The 27,992-nt window shown below is 43.2% G+C and overlaps 1 protein-coding gene across 2 annotated transcripts in view; it reads right to left on the bottom strand.

Annotated features, from left to right (window-relative positions):
• Positions 1-1,578: 1,578 nt before the first annotated feature.
• The window catches only part of TAF2 (TATA-box binding protein associated factor 2), a 128,646-nt gene continuing 102,232 nt past the window's right edge, over positions 1,579-27,992 (bottom strand). Inside the window, exons 23-26 of one of the 2 annotated variants that reach the window (XM_089659051.1) lie at positions 22,994-23,223; positions 19,857-19,994; positions 16,562-16,667; positions 1,579-2,994 (exon numbers count right to left, since the gene is read on the bottom strand). In XM_089659051.1, coding sequence (XP_089515177.1) covers positions 2,732-2,994; positions 16,562-16,667; positions 19,857-19,994; positions 22,994-23,223 — 737 coding nt within the window. In that variant the 3' untranslated portion in view covers positions 1,579-2,731. The remainder of the gene's footprint in view (positions 2,995-16,561; positions 16,668-19,856; positions 19,995-22,993; positions 23,224-27,992) is intronic. The other variant, XM_089659052.1, reaches the window with a different exon arrangement.

Raw genomic sequence — 27,992 nt, 5'->3', positions numbered from 1 at the left:
TAGTATGTGAGTGTATGAATGTGAGTTAGGGAACTTAGACTGTACTCTCCTTGAGGGTAAGGACTGTACATACATACATACGTGTGTATATATAAATACACACACACACACACACACACACACATATATATGTCTCATAAATTGATGGCACTATATAAGTAACTAATAAATAAATAAAAATCAATCGACAATACATATGTAAACAATCACTTCCAACCTATTAAAGTGAACACCATTAGCATGGAATGTTACTTAATAAATATACAGTATATTTATGAACAGGCAGGATTATTATGCAGAAGAGACATACTATGCATTAAAGTATTCTTATCTGCTTGTTTGTGATGTACATTAAAGCAAACCTCAGACATGAAATATAAACAAAAATTATATCCCTCTATATTGTGTGGTTGTCTCAATCCAGAGCACTAAGTGTCAGTTACGTCTGCTGCTTCGTCCTCCACTATCATCACAAATCACTTCTGACAAGTTGTCCTGACACCACAAAAAAAAAAAAGAAAAAAAAAAAAAGGTGACGGAGAGGGACCTCCAGCAGATTAACAGCCTCAACCCTGTTCCTGTGTGCTGTGAATCCAGCCTTAATTCTGAAGTCATTTTACAATTATTACATAAGAGATACCTTCCTGCCTGCTCAGAGTCTTTCATGACATGTAAACTGAGCTGCGCACACGCACTCAGCTTACATCGCCAGCACGGTCCTTGTGTGCCGGTATGACTGATTCCTGCATGTACACAGGAGTTACATTATCCTGGCCAATGGAGATGCCTAAAGGCTGCCACTTGGAGAAGATGCCAACTCAGGATCCAGCTCATTATAGAGGAGGTAAGTATATACACCTTTAGTTCTGCTTTAAAGCGAATCTACAAAAAAAGGTAGAAATTTAAAAAAATACATAAAAAATAACAATCATGTTATACTTATCTGCTCTGTGCAATGGTTTTTCACAGAGCAGCCCCGATCCTCTTCTTTTTGGATCTCCTACCAGAGGTCCTGGTTCCTCCCCCCATCGAGTGGGGGAGAGCAAGCCTCTTGCTATAAGGGCACACAGGCATGCTCGCTCCCGAGCCACGTTCCTGTGGACATTGTCCATTCACACACAGAACAGATTTCCCTCCTCATGAGAAGGCAGAGACCTGAGAAAGTCACTGCTCTCATGTACAATCGCTGGATCAAGATAGAGCTCAGGTAAGTATAAGGGGGCTGCACCCAGGGTGCATAGAATGCATTAAGGTAAAAAAAACCTTCTGACTTTAGAACCCCTTTAAGATCAGTATTCTGCCATACACACAAACACACACTTGTTCAAGTGTTCACATGCAGTCGACTAAATTCTACCACAGCAATTTGACACAGCACAGTCAAAAATGATTAAGATCTTTCTAAATCAATTGAATGGCGGTCTTTGGTTTGTAAAGTAAATCTGATCAGATTAGTCATACTGAATGATCATATTGATATATCTGTGGCAACCTTGCACAATCAGACGGTAACGTGTATGGTCAGGGTTAGCTCAAGAGGCAATTTGAACCATCTTCATGATAAAATAGCACGATATGTCATGATTCTCATTTTTATTGCAGACTATGGACTAATTAAAATAAAATTAAAAAAAAAAGAATCATTTTAAAAATGTATATCTTTAGGTAATAAAAAAGGTGTAAAACAGTCTATTGAGAGCCGAGATGTATTTCTCAGTCCATATAGACGTACACAGCACAAAACAGTGTGTATAGAAAAATGCCTCCTTAGGAGGTATGTGTCTTATAACAACAAATCACTATTGGTTACAATGTATAAGCCACTTCCTTGACACTTGTTTCAGCCATGATGTAACAGCCCACACAATGCTTACTGGTGTATAAAGTCCTAAAGGCCGGTAAAGTCCTGTCCTTTTGTAAACAAAGTCATCAAGGGAAGCACACGTCTTCTTCCTTGTCCTAGGTTGTCAAATGTTTAAGAGTTTACACAAGATAGACATTTTGTTTTCTTATGCCTCATGCACACAGATGTTTTGGCCCCTGTGTGTGTCATCTCCTGTTTTTTTTTTTCAGGTGCCCAGGAGGCACAGGTGCAGCACCCAGCCATGCTGTCAGTAGCCTGTCCAGATCTATGACAAGCGGTGGCTAGACTTTGTACCAAGCAGTACTCGTGTTTAGGATCACTAGTGTTCTAGGATGTATGCCCGGAATGCATTTGGGGAATACCTCCTTGAATAGATATGGTTCAAAACACGGGTACTACTCGTACAATGTCCAGCCGCCGCATATTTCAACCTGCCATAGATTTTTACAGGCTGCTGGCAGCTCGGCTGGACATTGTGCCTGTACCTCCTGGGCACTGAAGAATGCTGGTAATTGACACCTGTGTGCATGTAACCCTAAAACACATTAATACAAGTGTCAGATGGAGCTGTGGCATTAAAACAGCCCTGAAATGCTGGCAAAGCCTTTTTTTCTGTAAAACTAAGAGGTGGCTGTTTATACTTCTGGCAGTTATTGCAAGAGGGAATTTCTAGGCTTCGGTCCCTGTGGACGGACTAGAACCGGACAGGATTAGACAATGAGAAAGCAGCTTTGTTCAACCTGCTGCCTGTGAAAACAAATGACAGTCATATGTCAAATCGATGCACCAGTTCACAATGATGGACTAGACTCCGGTAATGGTCCACCGAGGGAAGTGTTGTGTAGCAGGAAGAGATCAGCTTTCTTTTCAATCAGTGAGTGAGGGGGAACGGATTGAGCGGCCGCTGGCAGGACTGTTGGAGAAGGGAGCTGGATCCCGCTCCTTTTCTTTACTGTCATGCTTGTGTTTGTGCTTATGCTTGTGTTTGTGCTTCTTTTTCTTTTTCTTATGGTCGTGGTGATGATGATGATGGTGATCACCGTGCTTGGATGAACTGGACTCTTTGATGAAAGCCAGAGGTGTTTGGGGAACCGAGAGCATATGCAGCTCCATGGAAGACTGTTCTTTTCCTGTTGGCACAAGATGGAAATTAAGAACACTGAAACAAAAATTAAAAAAGATAGATATATATTATACACACACACACATATATATATATATATATATATATATATATATATATATATATATATATATATATATATATATATATATATATATATATATGTGGACACTACTCAGGGTGTCTATACTACCCCAAAAGCGCCTACAGTGGGCATACACACCAATCAGCCATAAAATTATTACCACTGACAGGTAAAGTGAATAACATTGATTATCTGGTTACAATGGCATCTTTGCAGGGACAACATGTTCACTTGCAGATGCCGAGGCCAAATTGTAATGGCTAGATGACTATGTCTGGATCAGAACAACTCCAAAGCTGCAGCTCTTGTGGGATGTTTCTGGTCTGCAGTGGTCAGGATCTGCCAAAAGTGGTCCAAGGAAGGAAAACCGACGAACCACTAACAGGGGCATGGTCAGCCAAAGCTCATTGATGCATGTAGGGAGTAAAAGCTTGCAAATGAAGTCCAATCTAATAGAAGAGCCACTGTAGCTCAAATTGCTTAAAGAAATTAATGCTGGTTCTGATAGAGTCAGAACACACAGTACATCTCAGTTTGTTGTGTATGGGGCTGCGTAGCCTCAGACCAGTCAGGGTGTCCCCACTGCCCCAAAAGCACCTATAATGGACATGTGAGCATCAAAATTGAACCACGAAGCAACAGAAAAAGGTGACTTTGCTGTGTTCCTCAAACCATTCTTGGAAGAAGGAGACTTGACAATGAGTTTGGAGGTGCTGACTTGGCTTCCAAATCCTCCAGATCTCAATCCAATTAAGGATCTCTGGGATGTGTTGGAACAACAAGTCTGATCCATGGAGGACCCACCTGGCAACTTACAGAACAAAGTGGTTGTAAAGGTTCAGTTTTTTTTTACCTTCATGCATTGTATGCATAAAGGTAAAAAAATCTTGTGTGTAGCAGTCCCCCTAACACCTACCTGAGCCCATCCCGATCCAGCGATGTCCATGAGACCCTCGGTTCTCCAGGGACTCTCACTTCTGATTGGCTGAGGCAGCAGTGGGAGCCATTGACTCCTGCAGCAGTTAATCACAGCCACTGAGCCAAATCAGGAGAGGGAGGGGGCAGGGCCATGCGTAAATAGACAGGCAGAGCCGTGGCTCGGGACCTCGCCTGCTCGGGTGCCCCATAGCAAGCTGCTTGCTATGTGGGCACCCGACAAGAAGGAGGGGCCAGGAGCGCCGGCAGGGGACCTGAGAAGAGAAGGATCCGGGCTGCTCTGTGCAAAACCACTGCACAGTAGGCAAGTATGACATGTTTGTTATTTATAAAAAAAAAAAAAAAAACACAAGACTTTAAGATCAGTTTAAAGAATCGTGGTATCTGAAAGTATGCTTGCTACTGACAGCTTGGTGCCAGAGGTTTAGTGGAGTCCATGCCTCAACAGGATTTGGTGGGTGGTCATAATGTTGAGGCAGATGGGCGCACGCACACACACTAGGGGTTTATGAGTTTTGCAAAACACATCAAAATGTTTAAACAGACAAAGCTAACCATTTTAGGGGAAAAAAAATAAGGTCATTGTGAAATTGATGGCAGCAACATATCTCAAAACAGTTGGTACAGGGTAACAAAAAGCTGGTAACTGGTACTAAAAAGGAAGAGCTGGAATAACATTTTGAAACTAATTAGGTTAATTGGCAGCAGGTCAGTAACATGGTTGACTCTCTAAGATGCTCTGTTTATACCCAGAGTGTCTCAGAAGTAAAGATGGGAAGAGGTGCACCAATCTGTGAAAAGCTGCATCTGAAAATTGAACAATTTAATTATAACCTTTCTCAATGTAAAATTGCACAGACTTTAAATATATCATCTACAGTATAAAATATCATTGTACACACTTTTTATTTATTTTATTGGCAAATTGAGTTATTTTAATAAAATCTACTACACCATGGTCTGTTTCTGTCCACCTTGCTTATGAGGTTTGCAATGCAGTTTGCTGATATGTGTCCGGTTTGAACTGAGTGGAGGCAAGCCCAGGCTATTAGCATAATAAAACATAAAAATAAATGCAATTCTTCAAAAAAAAAAAAGTGAAAAAACTTCCTGCTGGTGATTGCACCCAAAATCCCAGTGCTGTTGCATGCAGTGCCCTAGTTGCCTACAGAAAGGAATGGTGCCTTTGGTGTGCATTGCTACATGCGCTTCCAACAGTTTTATTTGTCAAGAGTGGTGTACCCCCCAGTTTTGATAGTGGTTCATACTGGAGAAGATATATTCTCACTGCATTTGATCACCAATGAACTTCGCTCTATACACTATTTTATTGAACTTTGATTCTTTATTCACTTTGCACTTTATCATTCATGACAGTCTGGAGGACTGGGCATTCCTCAAATGGCTGTATTTGTAGGCAGACTGCCCTAGCTTAACATCTACACGTGATGCTGAGCCTCCATGGTTGAATGAACTGAAATCCAATTAATGAAAAGTGGTGGGCCAGGGACAGAAGAGATGTGGAGGAAAGGGTTTGAGTGGTCCCCAAAAACGGTGGCCCATGGGATGGATTCAGACCTTTATCCAGCCTTTGGAGAACTATTCTGCTTACTGACAATGATGATGAGGCACCACCAATATTGGGACATAATTCCTCCTACTGACTGCAATGATGGGGCATAATTACCCCCTCCCCCCCCTCACTGACACAAATGATGGGGCACTATTCCTTCCATTGACGCCAACAGTGGCCACTATTCCCTGCTCTAACACCAGCAATGGAGCACTATTCCTCCCACTAATACCAATGACTACTGAGCACAGGCGCTATGCTATTTTTTTTTTACTCTCACTGACCACCAAGTCTAATGCATGGTTCACTCCTAGTGACAGAGGTATTTAGCACCCCTCCCCCCCACTGGCCGAGATCCAGCCCACCTAAAGTTTAAAAGGCCAGTAAAATGGCCCTTTGTTTGGAAGGTTGGGAGACCCCTGGGTTTGAAGATAGACATCCTCCAGAATGGAAACAGGACGGGTTCTATTTAACTTGCTGCAGCTTATAATGCTGACTGAGGAGAGAGGAATCACTTTCAGCACCGGAGGGCAGCCTGTAACGACTGTGCTAGACTGAAGGTAAGGCTGAAATTCAGCTTTAAGAAAAACTACAGAATAGGGAACTAAGAGTCCCTTTTTACTTTCAAGCAGCAAATTTGTATTTCTTTGAATGCCTTACTGCCAACAAGTTTATGAAGTCTAATCATTTACTGCACTTCTAATTAGGGTGTTCATGGTAAATGACAGGGGGCAGATTAGTTAAATGCTGCATGACATAATTCCATCTGAGGTAAAAGCCACTAAACAATGAACTTCTTGATACCGTTGTGACGAGTCATTTAATCTTCCAAACATATGACATTAATTAAAGAAGCAATTTTAGCTAGGCTTCGCCAGCAACGAACATTAATTCATTCAGGCAGTTGTCTGTGTTCCCGTTACATAATCCCCCCTTGAAATTTAGTTCTTAAATGAGGTGGTAAATATTGTGCCTAATTGGCGGTAATTTTCCCTTAAGCTTCTGGGTGAAGACAGATAAAACACTCAGAAAAGCTGAGAAATTATATACAAAGTAAAGAAGAAACATGAGGTATTGCAGGGCCTAGTCCACAAGGTATATTGCTTGTTTACCCCCCACCCTTAGCACAGTATTCTTAAGGTGTCAGTACCTACTCTGAGACAGTACAAGGCCTCATGCACACTAGGCGCTTCTGAACACCTTTCTCCTGAAAGGAGAAAATTAGTGTTTAGGCATGTCAAGCCGTTAGCTGTTCATTCTTTTCAATGGGCAGAATTAGAATTTACTCTGGCCATTGAATAGAATGCTCAAGTGTTCAACACACCTAGCAATTAGGCATGTCAGGTGTTTCTTTGGTCCAAATGCTTCTCTTCGAAAAGGGATTTTGGTGCATTCAAATTTGTGCCACTAAATGCCAATGTGTGCATGGACACATCCTTAACCACTTCCCGTCCGGCCGTTTATGTACATAGGCTGGACGGGAAATGGTGCAGGAGGGGGGTTGCCATTTACAAACTGCTCCCGCATTCACAGCCTGTGCGTGCTCCCTGGGAGCACACGGCACCACAATCCGGTGCCCACTGTGTCCTTCAGGACACAGCGAAACACCGACCGCTGTACGGGACCTCTGTGTGAGGTCCAGATTCCTGTGATCATTGATTGGCCAATCAGTGACATCATTGCTTACTATGTGTGAAATCTGTGAATGACCACAGAGATCACATGGTACAAGGCTATTCACAACAGCCTTGTACCATGTGACAAGCTGTGACCAATCCCAGCTCACACAGTATTTCTTAATGGTTGCAATAATGCAGTCAGAAAGAAGGAGAAATGATTGCTTTTACAGCATTTATGTGTGTAAAAACAATCAGTGTAAAATTAAAAAAAAAAAAAATCTTCATCACCCCCCACAAGTAGTACAGTGTCACTCTGGTGACACTGTACTGCTAGGGTGACGGTATGTTAAAAAAAAACCAAACATTTTTATTAAATAATTATATTTTCTGGTTATAAACTAATTTGGGTTATTTTTATTTTTACTAAAAAGATAACTGAATACATTTTGGGCAAGATTTCTAAAGAAAGATTTGCAAAATTTTATGAGAAAAACACTTTTCAAAATTTGACTTTCATTTATATAACAAAAAAAAAATCCCAGTGGTGGATAAATACCACCAAAATAAAGTTTTAGCTGTCTCAAAAAAATGCTAAAATATTCCTATGGGTACAGTGTTGCATGACCGCGCAATTGTCATTCAAAGTGTGATAGCTGAAAATTGGCCTGGACAGGAAGGGGGTAAAAGTGTCCGTACTTGAACTGGTTAAAAGAGGGCATTTAGGGGCAGAAAAACAAAACTTCAAAACACCTGTAAAATGGAAGATTAACAAATGCAATGTGCTTGAGGCCTAACCCAACAGGTTATGATGAATGAATGGATACCAGTAAGATTTTTTGTACTTAACGTAAAGTCATTTTTGTGGAGTCCATTGAGGGACACAAAAATTCAGATACAGCTAAGTTATACTGCCACCTACAGAGGTTTGAACACTGGCACCAGAAAGTTTATGTCAGCCCCACCTTTGTCCATCATGCCTTAGTTTTGTGGAAAAGCAGTTCCAACGGCAAGATCAAAAACATAGAAAGATGGGATCTAGGTCTATCAATGAACTCCAAGAAAATAATTTTCTCATCTATTGAGGGACACAGGTACTCAGATACAGTTGGAACATCCAAAAGCAGTCCAACTGAGTGATGGACAACAGCCACTAAACGGGGGAACGGTCTGCAAATCAGAACCAGTTGAAGGGTCCATGCCCAAATTTGAACCTAATGAGGCAAAGCCCACTACAAGCCAGGGGAAGCTGCCAACAACCAAAGAGAGGACACAGTATCAAGCTGACACCCTGGACCCACTTGCAGAAGGGAATTTCTGCACCAAAACAAAACAAGCCTAAACCAATGAAAAAGGTGGGAAATCGAAAACCCACTGAAACTGGTGGAACAAGATAAGTACCAGATAGAGAAAGAACATGACATTCTCCATGATAAGGAGGAGGTTACCTTGCCAGACAACCAATCTTGCTAAGCTAGATATGGGGAGGATATTTTGAATCATCAAAGCACAACAGCCCATAGGAGTGGTGAAGTAACCCCTGACATTAGTGGAGAACTGAAAGATACAATCCCACATGGTTAGCCCCCACTAAACAGGGAAGGGTGTGCTGGAAGCCACCCCCCAGAAGGTTAGGGCAGGGATGAAGTTATGCTGCAAGCCCACACTGGTGTAAAGGAGCCAACAAATGAGAATGATGCGGAGAAAAAAAAAACAGCTAAAAAGGTGTCTGGGGCATGACAGAAGAGATCTACAGAACCTGCCCAACCCTGAGCACAGAAGATACAGTAAGTCTGAGAATCTCCTGACCCCTAACCACCTGTCTTCTCAGCCCCTTGCTAAGTGTAAAAAGAAAAAAAAACAAAAAAGGTGTCTGGGGCATGACAGAAGAGAAATACAGAACCTGCCCAACCCAGAGCACAGAAGGTACAATAAGTCTGAGAATCTCCTGACCCCTAACCACCTGACTTCTCAGCCCCCTTGCTAAGTGTAAAAAGAAAAAAAAGAAAAGCATTTAAAAAAAACCCTTCAATGTTAAAAGCCCCCCACCACACCCACAAACACAAACAAAAATGGCTCTGAAAGCAAAAAGGTTAACAGGCATTACTGGTAGCTTTTAGCCCACCTCACCATAATCTGTCAGTGGTGCGGTCTCACTGTTCCCCAAGGCCTCCCCATTACTCATTCTGCTCAAGCCCTACTCCATAGAAGTGAAATCATTGATTGATATATTGCACTGATAAATGGCCAACAAGGTTTTAACAGCTGCATGCAGGTTTGATTAAACTGTAAGCTCCCAGGAGCAGGGCCCTCCTTAGACTCTTGTACTAAACTGTATTGTCTCACTTTATATTGTAAAGCGCTGAGCAAACTGTTGGCGCCATATAAATCCTGTATAATAATAATAATATTAAAAAAATGAAATGGCTGTATAATATCAGACTGTATCTGTGCTGTAAACCAGCAGGTCTGCCTATTATCCTAAAGTGTGGACTACATTTTTTATTCTTCGCTTTTTTAAAAGAAGCAAGCCATGCAGAAACTTTGTTTTGAGAAGGTTCTGCAAAGCTTTACATTATCTACTGTAAAGCTTTGCAGATCAGAGTCCTGTCTAGTTTTTGAAGTCTCATAAGCAGAGATAAACCGCTCTTAGTGCTATGGCTCACTAAATATTTTAGTGAAATATATTTTTTTTAACACATTTTCTTCATTAACATGCATACTCACATTGCCCAAGCCTGCATGTTTATAACTGTGGAGGTGAGGGATTGGAGAAGAGAAAACATCTCAAATGCTGGCTTTTCCCAACAAACAGCAGTAACAAATTAAATAAAAACATGGGCCATCACAGCCTTTCCCCTAAATCAGTGGTTCTCAACCTTTCTAATGCCGCGACCCCTTAATACAGTTCCTCATGTTCTGGTGACCCCCAACCATAAAATTATTTTCGTTGCTACTTCATAACTGTAATTTTGCAGTGGGATGAATAGCGTCCCAACGTTGGTGTCCGTGGGGGGAGGAATAGCGCCCCATCGTTGGTGTCCGTGGGGGGAGGAATAGCGCCCCATCGTTGGTGTCCGTGGGGGGAGGAATAGCGCCCCATCGTTGGTGTCCGTGGGGGGAGGAATAGCGCCCCATCGTTGGTGTCCGTGGGGGGAGGAATAGCGCCCCATCGTTGGTGTCCGTGGGGGGAGGAATAGCGCCCCATCGTTGGTGTCCGTGGGGGGAGGAATAGCGCCCCATCGTTGGTGTCCGTGGGGGGAGGAATAGCGCCCCATCGTTGGTGTCCGTGGGGGGAGGAATAGCGCCCCATCGTTGGTGTCCGTGGGGGGAGGAATAGCGCCCCATCGTTGGTGTCCGTGGGGGGAGGAATAGCGCCCCATCGTTGGTGTCCGTGGGGGGAGGAATAGCGCCCCATCGTTGGTGTCCGTGGGGGGAGGAATAGCGCCCCATCGTTGGTGTCCGTGGGGGGAGGAATAGCGCCCCATCGTTGGTGTCCGTGGGGGGAGGAATAGCGCCCCATCGTTGGTGTCCGTGGGGGGAGGAATAGCGCCCCATCGTTGGTGTCCGTGGGGGGAGGAATAGCGCCCCATCGTTGGTGTCCGTGGGGGGAGGAATAGCGCCCCATCGTTGGTGTCCGTGGGGGGAGGAATAGCGCCCCATCGTTGGTGTCAGTGGGGGGAGGAATAGCGCCCCATCGTTGGTGTCAGTGGGGGGAGGAATAGCGCCCCATCGTTGGTGTCAGTGGGGGGAGGAATAGCGCCCCATCGTTGGTGTCAGTGGGGGGAGGAATAGCGCCCCATCGTTGGTGTCAGTGGGGGGAGGAATAGCGCCCCATCGTTGGTGTCAGTGGGGGGAGGAATAGCGCCCCATCGTTGGTGTCAGTGGGGGGAGGAATAGCGCCCCATCGTTGGTGTCAGTGGGGGGAGGAATAGCGCCCCATCGTTGGTGTCAGTGGGGGGAGGAATAGCGCCCCATCGTTGGTGTCAGTGGGGGGAGGAATAGCGCCCCATCGTTGGTGTCAGTGGGGGGAGGAATAGCGCCCCATCGTTGGTGTCAGTGGGGGGAGGAATAGCGCCCCATCGTTGGTGTCAGTGGGGGGAGGAATAGCGCCCCATCGTTGGTGTCAGTGGGGGGAGGAATAGCGCCCCATCGTTGGTGTCAGTGGGGGGAGGAATAGCGCCCCATCGTTGGTGTCAGTGGGGGGAGGAATAGCGCCCCATCGTTGGTGTCAGTGGGGGGAGGAATAGCGCCCCATCGTTGGTGTCAGTGGGGGGAGGAATAGCGCCCCATCGTTGGTGTCAGTGGGGGGAGGAATAGCGCCCCATCGTTGGTGTCAGTGGGGGGAGGAATAGCGCCCCATCGTTGGTGTCAGTGGGGGGAGGAATAGCGCCCCATCGTTGGTGTCAGTGGGGGGAGGAATAGCGCCCCATCGTTGGTGTCAGTGGGGGGAGGAATAGCGCCCCATCGTTGGTGTCAGTGGGGGGAGGAATAGCGCCCCATCGTTGGTGTCAGTGGGGGGAGGAATAGCGCCCCATCGTTGGTGTCAGTGGGGGGAGGAATAGCGCCCCATCGTTGGTGTCAGTGGGGGGAGGAATAGCGCCCCATCGTTGGTGTCAGTGGGGGGAGGAATAGCGCCCCATCGTTGGTGTCAGTGGGGGGAGGAATAGCGCCCCATCGTTGGTGTCAGTGGGGGGAGGAATAGCGCCCCATCGTTGGTGTCAGTGGGGGGAGGAATAGTGCCCCATCGTTGGTGTCAGTGGGGGGAGGAATAGTGCCCCATCGTTGGTGTCAGTGGGGGGAGGAATAGTGCCCCATCGTTGGTGTCAGTGGGGGGAGGAATAGTGCCCCATCGTTGGTGTCAGTGGGGGGAGGAATAGTGCCCCATCGTTGGTGTCAGTGGGGGGAGGAATAGTGCCCCATCGTTGGTGTCAGTGGGGGGAGGAATAGTGCCCCATCGTTGGTGTCAGTGGGGGGAGGAATAGTGCCCCATCGTTGGTGTCAGTGGGGGGAGGAATAGTGCCCCATCGTTGGTGTCAGTGGGGGGAGGAATAGTGCCCCATCGTTGGTGTCAGTGGGGGGAGGAATAGTGCCCCATCGTTGGTGTCAGTGGGGGGAGGAATAGTGCCCCATCGTTGGTGTCAGTGGGGGGAGGAATAGTGCCCCATCGTTGGTGTCAGTGGGGGGAGGAATAGTGCTCCATCGTTGGTGTCAGTGGGGGGAGGAATAGTGCCCCATCGTTGGTATCAGTGGGGGGAGGAATAGTGCCCCATCGTTGGTGTCAGTGGGGGGAGGAATAGTGCCCCATCGTTGGTATCAGTGGGGGGAGGAATAGTGCCCCATCGTTGGTATTAGTGACACAAATGATGGGGCACTATCCCTCCCACTGACACCAATGATACTTACCTTGCTGACTCCTGCTCCAGCCTGGGCTCTCTCTCTCCCTCTCCCATCTACAGCCTGCATACCTGGCTGCAGCAGCAAAATTTGCACTTACCTGTCAGCTGTCTTCCTTCTCTGGCCTCTCTCTTCTCTCGCTCCTGCAGCTCCCTCGATCTTCTTTGATCTCCGCGCGCTGCCGCTCGGCTCTTCTCCAAGCTCCACCTCCTCGCCGGTGATTGGCCGCCTGTGTGCCTCTCCTGAGCTACAGTTCCGGTGGCCAATCAGCGGCGAGGAGGCGGAGCTGTTGAGTGATCCCGGAGGTGTGGCCAGGTGACAGGGGCAGCATATCATCCCGCCCACACATCGCCTGAGACAGGAGCGGTGTCTCGGTTCCTAAGACCATCGAAAATATGTGTTTTCCGATGGTCTTAGGCGACCCCTGGGAAATGGTCGTTCGACCCCCAAAGGGGTCGGGACCCCCAGGTTGAGAACCGCTGCCCTAAATGAACTTTTTGGGAGGTCTGTGATAATCTGCTGCCCCTATATATACACATCGGGAACATAATGCTAACATTTTGCTTATAGAGAACAGAAGATAAAGTTATACCGGGTAATATTTAATAAATCATTTTTTGTATGGTCATACTGCTTGGACCTTATACCGAGGAATAAAGTTCCCAACACAAAAGGTGCTACATATTTTTGGTTTATACCTGGTCAGACTGATATTTGTTGAATCCCTTGAAGCTGCCCTTCATTGATCGAATGATGTGTATTATGCCTCTTCTTAAAACGTAACCAAGTAGCTGCTGCTAACTTATCTACAGTATTTTACTTCCTGTAAAAGTCTGCTTTATTGCAAACACATGTTCAACTGGTAGGCAAAAACGATGGGGAACATTGTGGAAGGAAGACATGTGAAAGTGATTGCTGTAAAAATAGGTATAAGTGAGCGCTAAAGGTAACAAAGCTGCTGAACACAAAACGTACCAAAAAAACCTCCAAAAACTCACATATAAAAAAGGTGCAGCACTTATATATTAAAACATGCAAAATATCAAAAATGCAAGAGTGTATCCCTGCAAAACGCAGGCAGGGTATAGTTATTATACTGCCCCTTATAGTCTCAAATAACACACAAATGTATAGTTCACAAAAAAGGGAACAAATGATATAGAGTGAGATATCGTCACTCCTCGTAACCAGGGTAACATGTATGGGCACCTGGATATATTATCCCAGGTTGGTCATATGCAAATATTATGACAACTTATGCACATATAGATGATAACGATGCCATGTGTAAATAATAGCAATCGCGTAATTATATGATAAACACCCTCTGTATGCCCATATTATTGGGATTATCAGTAAAAATGCTGATTACAAAGCCCTCTTTATATATGTGGTGTTTACCTAAAATACTTGCCGCAACCCACCTTAAACGTATATAAATATAAATAAAGGTAATCTTTGATTGGAAAGGTGACACAAAAAACGTATATTTTAAAATATAAAAAAATATAAAAAACATGTGCATTATGTTCCTCTCACTTTGACAACAAGATATATGAAAATAAAATACTCATAAAAATACGTAAAATATGAAGATCCAAAGGATCCATAAAACAATAAAAATGTATGTAGATTAAAAATTATAATTCGCAATGGTCTAAAGGCAAATTATAAAAACAGTTAGGACGTTTGTAAAACCTATTTGGCCAAGAAATGGAGATATGATAAAAAGGATAAATATAATATAATATCGACTAAAATGGATAAATATTTAACTATTATCTATAAAACAATTTATATCCATTTCAACGTTGAGTCCTTTGGGATGCATAGATCCAATTTCAAAGATCCATTTTGACTCCATCTGTGATACGGCCCGTTTTTTATTTATCCCTCTCCAATTGGATTGTACAACTTCAACTCCCGTAAACGTTAAAGATGATGGATCTCTGTGGTGACACCTGCGATAATGATTGGAAAGGGCATGTTCCTTGTATCCACGTTTGATGTTATAAACGTGTTCACGTAAACGATCCCTTAGGCGTCGTGTTGTGCGGCCTATATACTGCTTCTTGCATGGGCATTGAAGCAAATAAAACAGCATATCTGCTATTGCAGGTTATAAAATTATCAATTTTGTAATTTCTACCAGTGGTTGAGGACGTAAAGCTGTCAACTCTCCTTTTTCTATGTCCATTGCATGTGCAGATCACACACTTGTTGCAAGGATAAAATCCAATGAAATTATTAAAAAACGGGATACTTGAGGGAGGATTGATCACATTAGGGGCAATCTTATTACGTAAGGAGGGTGCCCTCCTAAAGGTGATTTCAGGTTTATCAGGCAGTTGGGGTCCCGGCGGCCAACTTTATTGTCTGGTCAGTATTGTTTTTATTATACCCTGTTGCTGGATGAAATAAACGCACGCATGCTTAAGCGGTATCACGCTATTCTGGCCTCCTTGTTTCTTTCTGGGGCTCTCTGGTGAGCTTCCAACTACCTGCAGAGTAAAGAGCTATAGGGGACAGAGCCATGCATGACAGCTGAGGGTCCACATCGTAAAGTTTGACCAGACCTTGCCTTTGATGAATCTTGGAACCATACCTTGAGAGGGGTTATCTCTTACATGCGCATATTGGTTGTGCATCTGGTGAGTGCACAATCTTTTACCAGTTTTGTATATCACCATACATCACCTTTTTGGCTATCACCGTGTGTCAATAGAGATCCATCTGATCTTTCACCTCACCCTACCCACTGGGAGATTGTGAACTATACATTTGTGTGTTATTTGAGACTATAAGGGGCAGTATAATAACTATACCCTGCCTGCATTTTGCAGGGATACACTCTTGCATTTTTGATATTTTGCATGTTTTAATATATAAGCGCTGCACCTTTTTTATATGTGAAAGTGATTATTAGTGTTTCCATTTGCAAGTACAAAGTAATTGTATTTGCAACCTAAATGGACATCACTGCGTGTGGGCAAAATTTGATCACTCTGCCAAACCAAAAATCTGATCTGAACAGACTGGTTGGAAATTACGATAAATGGACTTAACGGTATAAAAAAGATCTTTTATTTATCTGAAGATCATGGACACAAACACACTTGTACACTGCGTGTATATACTTAAACTGTTGCTATTTTTGCATCACTAAAAAACAGAGCAATGGACCTTTCCACAGAACTGCGGTGGCCTGAGGTTCTTCAAGTTAGTTCACGTAGAAAAATGCTAATGTTAATGCTAATAATATTCACAGTCTTTAACTGGATTACTACACAGGATGTTAGCTGAGTGCTGGAACACATAATGCTTAGTATAAATAAATTTAACAATCTGTGTCAAAGTTTTCTACTTATTCACCAATGTACTGTGTTTTTTGCTCCATAAGATACACCTTTCCCCCCCCCCAAAAATGGGGGAAAATATCTGTGCGTATTATGGAGTGGTCGGCCCGGTATTCCTGCCCCCATGTCAGAGTACCGGGCCGGCTGCTTGGCTCTTCTCTGAAGCAGAACCTTACCTGTTCCTCAGTCCAGCGCCGTCTTCACGGTCTTCTCTCCTGGCGCCGGCATCTTTAGTGTGGGAACCCGGTTGTGACAGCTTGCGGCTTCACAGCCGGGTGCCACTGCGCATGTGCGGGAAGTGCTGCGCTTTGTGAATGGTCCGGCAATCTTCTGGGACCTGTCACGTGTCCCAGAAGATGGGGAGGGAGGACAACTCCGTGGAAGTGGGAGCGGGTACCTCTCAAATTTGGGTACCAGCTCCCCCCCCACCTCCCCAAAGGTCCGCAGTCTCTGGTCATCTGTAGTATATATATATATAGAATAAATGTGCATGTATTGCAGATATATACTAACTATGGTATATTTTTTTTCATTTTGCCTAAAAATGCATTTTAAATCTATTCTCTTCATAAGGTGTTAATTAACACACCAGCTAACCCCCCAAAAAGTACCTGGTGTTGAAGGTCTTTCCAGCATATTTAAATGATGATAAATGAATGCTTGGCTGTCATGCACAGTATCCATGTCTATTTCTTCCTCTTCCTGTACAATTGAGAACTGAAAAAAAAAAACCATTATACACACATTACAATTTTGCTGGTTGAAGGACCAGTGATATAAGTGGTATGTTATAAATTTATATAGGATGCTACTGGGAAGAGTCATAAGATATTATATATATATTTCACAGATGTCATATTTCATAGAACAGTAGTATTTTAATTTTGTGATTTAATATTTTTAAAGCATATAACTGCAAACATTTGGTATCAAGAATTATAAAGGTTAATATTTGAAATAAAAATGGCTGTTGCTTAAAGACGATCTTCGCTCGCCGCTGCATTCCCCCACTTGCTTACTGGGAGGTCCGTTGCTTACATTTCCGATACTCACCCACCCAGAGGATCCAGTGTTGTCCTGCTTAGATCCTCTCTGCCACCTCTTGGTCCCATGCCGACATATTGCTTATGATGGGGGTCAGCAACCAGTAGATCGTGCTCTACCAGTAGATTTTGAACAGGTGACTGGTGGATCTCGGTCGGGGCTTGCTGAAATGCCATCCAACAGAGTGCAATGCAGAGGAACTACTTGTAAAGTTGGAGCTGTAATGGGGAGCAAGAGCCGCACAAGTTGATGTCTCTTCTGTAGTGCTGCTTCCAACGCCCTGTCATGGTTGGTGGGTGTAGCACCAGCCAAGCATGACCCATTCCAGTGAATGAGACCGCTCTGCAACCTTGTGCAGTACAGCAAACAAGGGGTTAAAAAGGCAGTGATGTGTTGCTTTCTCACCACCTGCTTTAAGCCCTTGGACCCTGCAGAAGCATGAAGTTGCAGGGCACTTGCAGAGTGACCCATTTACTTGAATAGGTCTCGGATGACAGGCGGTAGCACCCATCAAAAGCAACCGGGGGTGTAATTCCTGCTGCGGCATGTGTACACCTTTGGCTGCTGCCTCAGCAGATAAAGGGGATAGGGATTGGGGGGTGGTAAGGCGGATTCAATTGCAGTGTTTTACCACCCCTCCCCCAACTTTACATGTGAACAAGCCCATAGGGTGCTGCTGCTGATTACAACTGCGGGCTCATTCACAGGTGCAGTAGGCACTGCTGCTGCTCTGAAAACTGCATATAACAGGTGGTGAGGAGGCAATATGTTGCCTCATCATCCGATTTAAACCCATGATTGCCATGCAATGCACGCAATTGTGACATGGTAGTATAGCAATTAGAGGTTTAAATCAGGTGGAAAGGAGGCAACTCTATGCCTGGTGATCTTTGATTTCTCCCCCGTTGTTCAGGCATATCTCCACCTCTTTAAAGTTGCCTACCCCTGGCTTATGACATCAAGAGGCCCGCCAGCTGCTCCTGGTTAAAATGGCATGACTCCCGATGATGCAGTGATCCTTTGTGAATGAAAGCTATGCTTCCTGAGATGTGACCTGCATATCCCAGGAGGCAAAGGGAGGACAGTGAACGTCATTCACCTAAGCGAAGGAGGGCAAGGCCACACTTTAAAGAAGAAAAATTTTGAAAAAAAAAAAAAAAAGACAGCCCTAATCTGGTAGTGGAGGGGTGAATAGTAGGAGGGAAGTGTTTGCTGAGGGTGAAGATCCACTTTAAGCTTGCTATACACTAGTAGATTTTCGATCAAATGTTTGTACAGTCAATAACTCCCAAAAATCAGATGTTGGAAGCAAATGAAACTTTAAAGTATTGGAACACAATGTCCTCAATGAAAACCCCATTCACTGTTAGAAATTAGTATGTTCGGGAAAAATTTTCCATCCTGCTCCTTCAAATTTTCTCATCACTATAGTAGAAAACGATCAGCGTTTTGAACTCATTAACAATTAGAAAACTGATCACAATCTTACAAAATGCTACTAGTGTATGGCCAGTTTTACTCTACAGAATCACTTAAATTCCAATACATGTAAGGTGATGTTTATTTTGTGTCGCAAGCTTTTTTATGAACAAACACAAAAAAGAGAGGTCTGGAAAAAAATCCTGGCACCCCTCACTCACAGCAAGTGGACTGAATGATGCTGGTTGTCAATTGACCAAGAAGTCAAATGGCATTGGATTTCGGAGAGGACTTTTTGTGGGGGCCAGCGCTAGAAAGGATGGGTGCTAAAGACAGCAGAGATCGTAAGCGTGATCCCTGTCAGTGAATGGACATGTTGCTCAACACAGAGGACTCTAGTCCGTGTCACTATCTTTTGGTTTATGGACTCTAAGATTTTTGGGTTCTGTGAGATTTTACTTCATTACTGGTCATGGGTTGCAGAAGTCACCAAAAGGGGAAGTGTGGGGCATCTTCCAAATTTGGACATCAACAACACTAAAAAGTGTATGCAGGTCCTACCCCTTATCCATCTGATGAATGGCTATCAGCAAAAAAGGAGAAATTTAACTTCATCTAGAGCAATGGTCTCCAAACTGTGGACTGGGTGCCGGATGTGGCCCTCTGTCTGCTTTTATCCTGCCCTTGGGGCACTATTCCTCCCAATATATGAGATACTATTCATCCCACTGACACCAACAAGGGGGCATAATTCCTGTCACTGATACTAAAAATAGGGCATTATTTCTACCACTGACCCAACAATGGGGCACTATTCTTCCCACTGAAACCAACGATGGGGCACTATTCTTCCCACTGAAACCAACGATGGGGCACTATTCTTCCCACTGAAACCAACGATGGGGCACTATTCTTCCCACTGAAACCAACGATGGGGCACTATTCTTCCCACTGAAACCAACAATGGGGCACTATTCTTCCCACTGAAACCAACGATGGGGCACTATTCTTCCCACTGAAACCAACGATGGGGCACTATTCTTCCCACTAACACCACCAGCAGGGCAATTTTTTCTTCCCACTGACACCGATGATTTGGCACTATTCCTCCTACTGACACCAAAGGCAGGGCATTATTCTTCTGACGCCAATGATGAGGCACTATTCCTTCCCCTGATACAAACAGTGGGGCATTCATTATTCCTCCCACCGACACCAATGATGGGGCATTGTTTACTCCCATTGATGCCAGGACATCCTCTACTCACACTGGCCACAACTTGGCCCCCTGAAAGTTTGAAGGACAGTAAACTGGCCCTTTGTGATAGACAAGGATAGTGCACTTGGCAACCATTTCTAGACATTCAAGATCAGAGTTCTCTTAACATTCTAAACAAAGTATTTCCTTAGCTTGAATTGTAACGTCTTGAATCTCATTCTGACCTGTATGTTACCAATGTTCTTATGTTTCTTCAGTACCTGTCCAGGTTCCAGTGCAGATTCATGTGGATTATCTGCTTTCCTTTTCACACCCTGCTGATGGACAGTTATACTGGAAACAACTTCTTTAGCATCCTCCTCCTGTGAAAACATAGCAAGTTAAGAACATACTTAATAATAAAAAGCAGCCAATAGCAGAATTGTGCATACTCCAGCTTTACTAATATTTCCTTTCTCGAAATCCCCAACAACACCACTTTTCTAACCTCAAAAAGCTCCTGTCATGAAATAATCACATGATACAAAGGGGCACATGCATGAACTGGCAAGCCTATGGTCATGAACAATATGTGAATTCTATGTGATACTGTGAAATATTTTACAGTATACCACTTTGACACATCAGTAAAAAAAAAATGAGAAAGGGACTTTTCATCTGCCACTTCAGATGTGCTAAACAGTGTAGTTCTGATATAATAGCCAATGTTTTTTTAAATTAAAGCTGTGCACAAAATGAAAAAAAGCACTTTCATTTGTTGTTCACACTACCGCGTTGTGCAGCGGTGACATTTATTTAAAAAAGAACCCAAGCACATCTCTAGAACACAGGTGACTTACAGTGCAACGCTGAAAAACAATGCAGCACGACCTATTTCTTTTTGCTCATGAAGCCCAGGTTCACACTATGTGGGCAGGACACCGCACATAATTCGCACAGGAATTGCACCGCATTCCTGTGCGAATTCTATGCAAATGGCTGTGCAGTGCAATTTGAGCCACACTTTGTATGGCTCAAATCGCATCCACACCAAAAACGTGCAGGACCCTTTTTTAAATCTGTACCTGAATCGCATCGCATGGGTGTTCTCACCCATGTGATGCGATTGCTGGCAGTCCCATCGTGTTTTGCTGTTTCGGGGTGTCAATTTATCATTGACACCCGCACCAGAATGCACAAACAGGATGAGATTGCAATGCGGTGCGGGAACCGCAAAGGATTAGCAGCTGTTCCCACACCACATTGGTGTGAACCGGGTCTCAAGTGCATTACACCCCTTTCAATTTGAATGGGCTGCCCAAGTATGGCACAATGTGTTTTAGAGTGAATGGGCCACTTAGTAATGTACTTTATTTAGGTTTGCTGGCAGTTGTTGACCTTTGCAGAATAAGTTCCTAGGTAACTGTTTTGAGGCCCAGGGATATCAAAGTTCTACACTGAGAAATGTATCCAGATTTTGCCTGAACTAAGCTTACTTATATACATATACTGCCCCGTGGGCAAATGTAAAGCAACTGCACAAACTGACCATCATATGGATAGCAACAGGGAATTTAAAGCATATGTAAAGCCTAAACATTTTTGGATAGAGGAGGGAATAGTTAGGACCACATCAGGTTTTTAGGTTCATGAAAGTTATAGCGTTTACAAATGGCAATATATATACAAGTAATGGTGGCGAACAGCAACTTATAACTGGACTACGGCGGACATTCTGACACTGAGGGAAACTGACTTGGTGTCATCACTGACATCCCCATTGACACCAATACAGTGTTCAGCGCAAAAAAAAAAAAAAAAAGAAAAAAAAGCACTGACACTGTACTAATGGCACTGGGCAGGAAGGGGTTAACATGAGGGGCAATCAAAGTGTTAAGTATGTGATGGAAGTGTTTTTCTAGGGGGCGGGATGTGTGTGATTCACTGTAATCACATTGCTGTGGATGGCTGTGCTGTGCAAATCCATCCACAGCAGTGTGCCCGAGCTGACAGGGAGGACAACAGTTAGTAAACAAAAAATAGTCCTCCTCCCCATCGGAGATCTTCAGAAATCACCGGGCGCCGACGAGTAATTACTGGCCAGGGCCTGGTGATTGACAGCCGCGAATGGTGGCGCAGGTAAGGCATGCAAGCGGATCGCATGCGCCCCTACCCGGAAATGCAAAATCAGGTATATATACGTGATTTGGTGCACCGCTGCCTCTCTGTAGCAGTATTTCTGCTATGGGACAGTTGGCAAGCAGTTAAAAATAAAAATAAAAAAATCAACTTCAATCAACAAAATTTAAAAAAAAATTATTTTCCAGGCCCTAAATTTTCTAAACAAAAAGACAATTTACTGTCCTTCAGACTTCAGGGGGGCCAGACTGTGGTCAATGGGGGCAGAAAATACCCCATTGTTGGTGTCAGTGGACAGAATAATTGCCCAATGTTAGTGTCAAAGTGAAGAATTGTGTACAATCAATGGTTAGTGGGAGAAATAGTGCCTCATTGTTCATATCAGTAGGATGGAATAGTGCCCCATCATTACAGTAAATGTAATAGTACCCTAGAGGCCAGATAAAAGCAAGCAAAGGGCTGTATCCAGCCCACAGACTGGGGACCACTGCTCTATTCCATTCACTTAAAGAAAAAAATTGTAAAAGCCAAAAAGACCTCTGTTGAGGTACCCCTGTGTGTTTCTAATTCCACTCTGTGGAAGTACATTGGGGAATGCATAAATATTTAAACCAAGGTCATCAAGGTTTCTATAGAAGTACTACGACCCAAAGATGACCAGACTTGCTCCAGGCCCCTCTCAGTGTTGACAACCTCATGCAGCATTTTTTACTAACAAAAACTTGGGAGATTTACTAACACAGCGCTTTGTTTACTGAAAACCAGAAAAATGACATTAAAAAAGTACAACAATCAATATTTAAACAGTATAAACACAATATGGAAACACTGACAATACCCATAAACAAGAAATTTGACTGGCTTACATTTACAAAAGTCAAACAGCATGAGAAATTATCAGCCTCTGTTATTTACAGACAGCTGTGAAAATCACAGATTTTTACAAACTGTCCGTAAATTTACTGACAGTTGGCAACCTTGACCCCTTGTGGGTGCTCAAATATTAGTAACTAGTCTAGTAACAGAAACCATTCTGTTTCAGTCAATTTTATGGATGTATGTACGCAACTATGCACAGTAAACGTGAAAAGCCGATTTAGGTAGAAGCTTCTCAGCTATGTCAGTTTATGTGGTATGAATGACTGCCTGCTGCCAATATTATGGATTATTCCTAAGCCAAGAACATGATGTTAAGCCAGATGTGCATTACATTTTAAGAACCCATGTGTATTTTTAATCTTACGCTGGTCTGAAATCCTCCGACGTGCCCGTGCATGTTGGCATTTGGCATAGTATCCTGGCTACTGGTCACCGGCTCTGGAATGATGGTGGGATTCAGTACAGCTTTTTTTTCTTTCAGGTTAAGGACTAGTCCAAGCTCTGGCAATGGTAAACAGGAAGGTCTGCTGAGACCAAATAGTGTGTGGTAAAGATCCACAGCCCCACAGCGCAGTCTCCAGTCATGTGAAGTCCCTGCAACATTTAAAAAGTTGTTGGTTACTAGGAAAGTTACAACGAAGAAGTATCATACATAAATCACCACCATTAGGTGTAAATTGACTACTTATTAAAAGGAATGCTATGATAAATTAATTAGAGGATTCTGCAATAAAATACACTCAGTGGACTCAATGGGGTTTACTAAAGCTGGAGAGTCCAAAATCAGACTCCCTTCTGCATAGAAACCAATCAGCTTCTAACCTCAGCTTGTTCAATGAAGCTTTGGCAATGAAACCTGGAAGCTGATTGGTTTCTATGCAGAAGTGAGTCTGATTTTGCACTCTCCAGCTTTAGTAAATAAACCCCAATTTGTCTATTGAAAGGCTTGGGGACGCCCCTAGACCTTCGATCTTAATCAACTTAAGCGGATATACAGCTCCTACCGTAAAGTCGTCCAATGGAAGCTTTGTACATCCAAAATGTTTAGTTGCACAAGATTGCACTCATGCCTTGTTCCTTGTTGTGTACCCCCTGTATGGGTGTTCAGCTGTCTTGTAATTTTTGCATGCAACAATAAAAAGTATTGTACCAGAAAGGCTTGGTAGGGGGGAGTACAGTGATGCCTAATGCGTCAACTGAGTAAAGGTCCATTTTCAAATTTTGACCATCCCTAGTGGAAAATTTGTTCTGTTGGCGATAACCCAAAATGCTGGATTTTCCCTCAATTTCAATTCCAGTGACAAAGGTCTCCAGCACTAAGAAAAATTTATCTCTGCAAAGAGACAGCAATAAGTGTTACTAAACCCAGGACCCTGCATTCACTATATCTGGTCTCCCACAGTACACAGAACATGGAAGTGCAATTATTTTAGTAAATATAAACTGCTAAATACCTTTTCTCATTAGCAGTTAGAGCAGTCTTGTGACTTCTATCAGTGTTCAGCAGAGCACTGGTTAAAGCTTGTAGGAGGAGTTTTCTTTCTGCTCTAGGAGGATGCAAAACCCCTGACCTCTGTCTGGACAGTGCTGATTGGCCCTGTGCTAATCACATGCATTCTCATAAGTAAAAAAAGAAAAAAAAAAAAAACCTCTCTAGCAATACACACTAAACTGAGCATGTGCAGAATGGCCACGGTTCAGTCTGTCTTATCAGGAGATAAGACGTGGACATTTCAACAAGAGGAGCAGAGAAGACAGGCTCAAGCGGCCTTTTTACACAATGCAAAGGATTAACCCCTTATGTTCCACAGTAAATATAACAAGCATGCTTTACTTTACAGACTGATGTTACTGTTGTGGGTTTAGCAACACTTTATGTATAACATTTCTTTACTTGGAATTCTTTAGTTACATTGGTCCACCTTGGACCAACGCAACTACAGTCAGGGCCAAAAATATTGGCACCCCTGCATTTCGGTCAGAAAATGCACCACTGCGCCCAGAAAACTGTTGCAATTACAAAATGTTTAGACATTCTCATGTTCATTTCTTTTGTTTGTATTGGAAACAAAAGACAAAATTTGACACATTCCATGCAAAACTCCAAAAATGGACTGCACAAAATTATTAGCACCCTCAATTTAATATTTGGTAGCACACCCCTTGGAAAAAATAACTGAAATCAATTGCTTCTTGTAACCATCAATGAGTTTCTTCCATCGCTCTACTGGGATTTTGCCAACTGCTCCAGGTCTCTCAGATTGGAAGGGTTCCTTTTCCCAACAGCTGGTTTGAGATCTCTCCACAGATGTCTGATGGGATTGAGATCTGGGCTCATTGCTGGCCAGTTCAGTCTTCTCCAACGCCTTGTCTGAAACCATTTCTGAGTGCTTTTTGACATGCGCTTTGGGTCACTGTCATGCTGTAAGACCCATGACCTCTGACGGAGACCCAACTTTCTGCCACTGAGCCCTACATTGCACCCCAGAATTCTCTGGTAGTCTTCAGATTTCATAATGCCATGCACATGGTCAAGACATCCAGTGCCTGAAGCAGCAAAGCAACCCCAAAACATCAGTGAACCTCCATCATGTGTGACTGTATTCTTTTCTTTAAAGGTCTCATTTATTTTTCTGAAAACAGTAGAATGATGGGCTTTACCAAAAAGCTGTAATTTTGTTTCCTCTGCCCACAGCACATTCTCCCAAAAGGATTTTGGCTTCCTCAGGTAAGTTTTGACAAACTCCAATCTGGTTTTTTTATGTTTCTGAGTTAGCAGTGGGGAACTCCTGGGTCTCCTACCATAGCGTCCTTCTTCGTTCAGATTGTGACGTAAAGAGCGAGCTGGCACAGTTGTGCCCTGTGCCTGAAGGCCAGCTTGAATTTGTCTGGAAGTTGATCGATGTTCTTTATCCACCATTCGAACGGTCCTTTGCTGCAATCTTCGATCAATTATTTTTTCGTCCACGTCCAGGGGGATTAGCTTCAGTGCCATGGACTATAAACGTCTTGACAGTGTTATGCACAATGGACACAGGAACATTAAGATCTCTGGCGATGGACTAGTAACCTTGAGATTGCCCATGCTTTTCCACAATTTTTGTTCTCAAATCCTCAGACAATTCTTTGCTGCTCTTTCTCTTCTCCATGCGGCACACAGACACACAATAGAAAGGTTGAGTCAGTTTTTCACCATTTTAACCGATTGCCTTCTCCATGCTCCATGTGTGATTTCTATATTATCAGCAACTGATAATTGATACAGGTGAGTTTAATTACAAATTACAGGAGCATCACAAACTTGGAATGCAATTATAGCTTACAATTTTGAGAAGATGCCAATAATTTTGTCCAGTCCATTTTTGGGGTTTTGGTGGAATGTGTCAGATTTGGCTTTTTGTTTCTCTTTTTTTTGTTTGTATTGGTATGACACAAAAAAAAGTGAATATGAGAATGTCTAAACATTTGTAATTGTAACAATTTTCTGAGTGAAGTGATGCATTATCTGACAGAAATGCATGGGTGCCAAAATTTTTGGTTCATAACTTTATGTATATATCATACCTGGCTGATGTCCCTAGAATCTGGTAATCACTGAAGTAGACAACAGTGATCTCCACTTGCTTTGGGTCCCGTGCTGGGCGCCTGCCCTATTACATTATGAACACAGGCATTTGGCCACTCAGCAACTTATGAATACAAGCATTCTCTGATTGGACAAGGTTGAGAGTGTAACATCACCGCCCTGGCTATCTGCCCTGTCTAATCAGAGAACGCTTTGCATTTATTCATAGAATGCTGCTGATTGGCCAAACGTCTGTGTTCAGAGTGCAGTAAGGCAGTCACTGGCATGGGACTCAGAAGCAAGTCAAGATCTCTAGAGTAGCTGTGTCTACATCAATGATTTCCAGCTTCCAGGGTCATCAGCCAGCTATTATATATGCATGGTTAACTTCTGGACCAAGCTGTAACTATAACTAAAATATCCATACCTGCAATTCTTTTATAGGGTGTCTAAACCTTCCATATGCTATCCAAAACTTTGGGGGGAAAACGTTTTTTGGGTTTAGATACACTCGGATTGTCCCCACAGTGTCAGAGTTAACGAGTTAGGTTTCTGATTGTCAGCTAATAGGTAAAATAACAGCAGCTTTCTAACAGGCTGCCAGGACATTAATAAAATGTTACTGAGACTTTGAATGTTATGCAATGAACAGAACTCAGGCATGCTGTGCTTCCTTTGAATAAACAAAATCGTTTTCTGTACTTCAAGACACAAAGAAAGGATCCAGGTTCCTGCTATAACATTTGGCAGATTGTTTGTCTGGCGAGCAGCCTGTCAGTTCACCCCACCTCCCAGAGTGCAAATCGCTGATTAGAAAAAATATTAACAATGAAGAAATTCAGAGCTCCGAGATACACAATTAAATCCTTGTTTAAATGCGTCACACTGCCAAGACTTAGGGGGTACAATTTCTTACAGTGTTTCTGTGTACTAGCTAAAACAGTTATGTTGAATGTCTCTAGTTTTTTTATTTTTTCTTTTAACCAAAACTAGTCTATATGGTACAGATGGTCAAATATACAAACACAATTACTGGAGACCATATTCATCCTAGATATTCCATCTACTTAACCTATCCATTTATTTTACTTTATTACCAAAAAGAGGTGGTCACAGAAAAAATATCACTTATTAGCATGCTACAATCCGACAAATACATTCATTATTTTACATAAATCAAAATGGACTTTATTGTATAGCTCTCAAAGAAAATATATTCAAAACTTGTATTCAAAACTTAGAGTCAAACAGTTATAAATTAAAAAAAAAACCAAAAAAAACAACAACTTAGACAAAATACTTACATTACATACATACATGAAATGTGACCATTTGAATCACAACCATGATTGTATTTTTAATGCCATTCTCCTGATACAATTATAGTTGTAATTCAAATGGTCAAATTCATTATGTAAATGTACACTGGTAGTGATGGCTGTCTAAAGTTTTGGATATAGTGTTTTTGAGTGCTATAATTAAAGTCCCACTTCATGTATTCTAGCCATTCTTTTTTCTGAATATTATTTATATATGAAATGAGAACATGCAAGGGTATTTTACTGTGGATCAATTGTATTTATTTGCTAAATTTACAAATATATAGGAGTACGGAGGCAGAGCTGCTCTCCTGTGCCGGATCACTTACCTAGTAAGCAGGGGTGCACTGACAACTCATGGGACCCCCGGGCAATAGGGGGATCATGGGGCCCCTGTGTCCTCATCCACACTCAAACCACACCCAAAAAAGCCTATGAAAAAGGTACCAGGGGTATCTCATGGGGCCCTCGGACAGTGC

Source organism: Staurois parvus, unplaced genomic scaffold (assembly GCF_062004578.1).
Source record: "Staurois parvus isolate SC_StPar_1 unplaced genomic scaffold, SC_StPar_1.0 ptg000030l, whole genome shotgun sequence".
Classification (NCBI taxonomy): domain Eukaryota; kingdom Metazoa; phylum Chordata; class Amphibia; order Anura; family Ranidae; genus Staurois; species Staurois parvus.
Note: the sequence above shows the minus strand (reverse complement) of the source record. Positions and strands in the feature narration are given on the sequence as shown.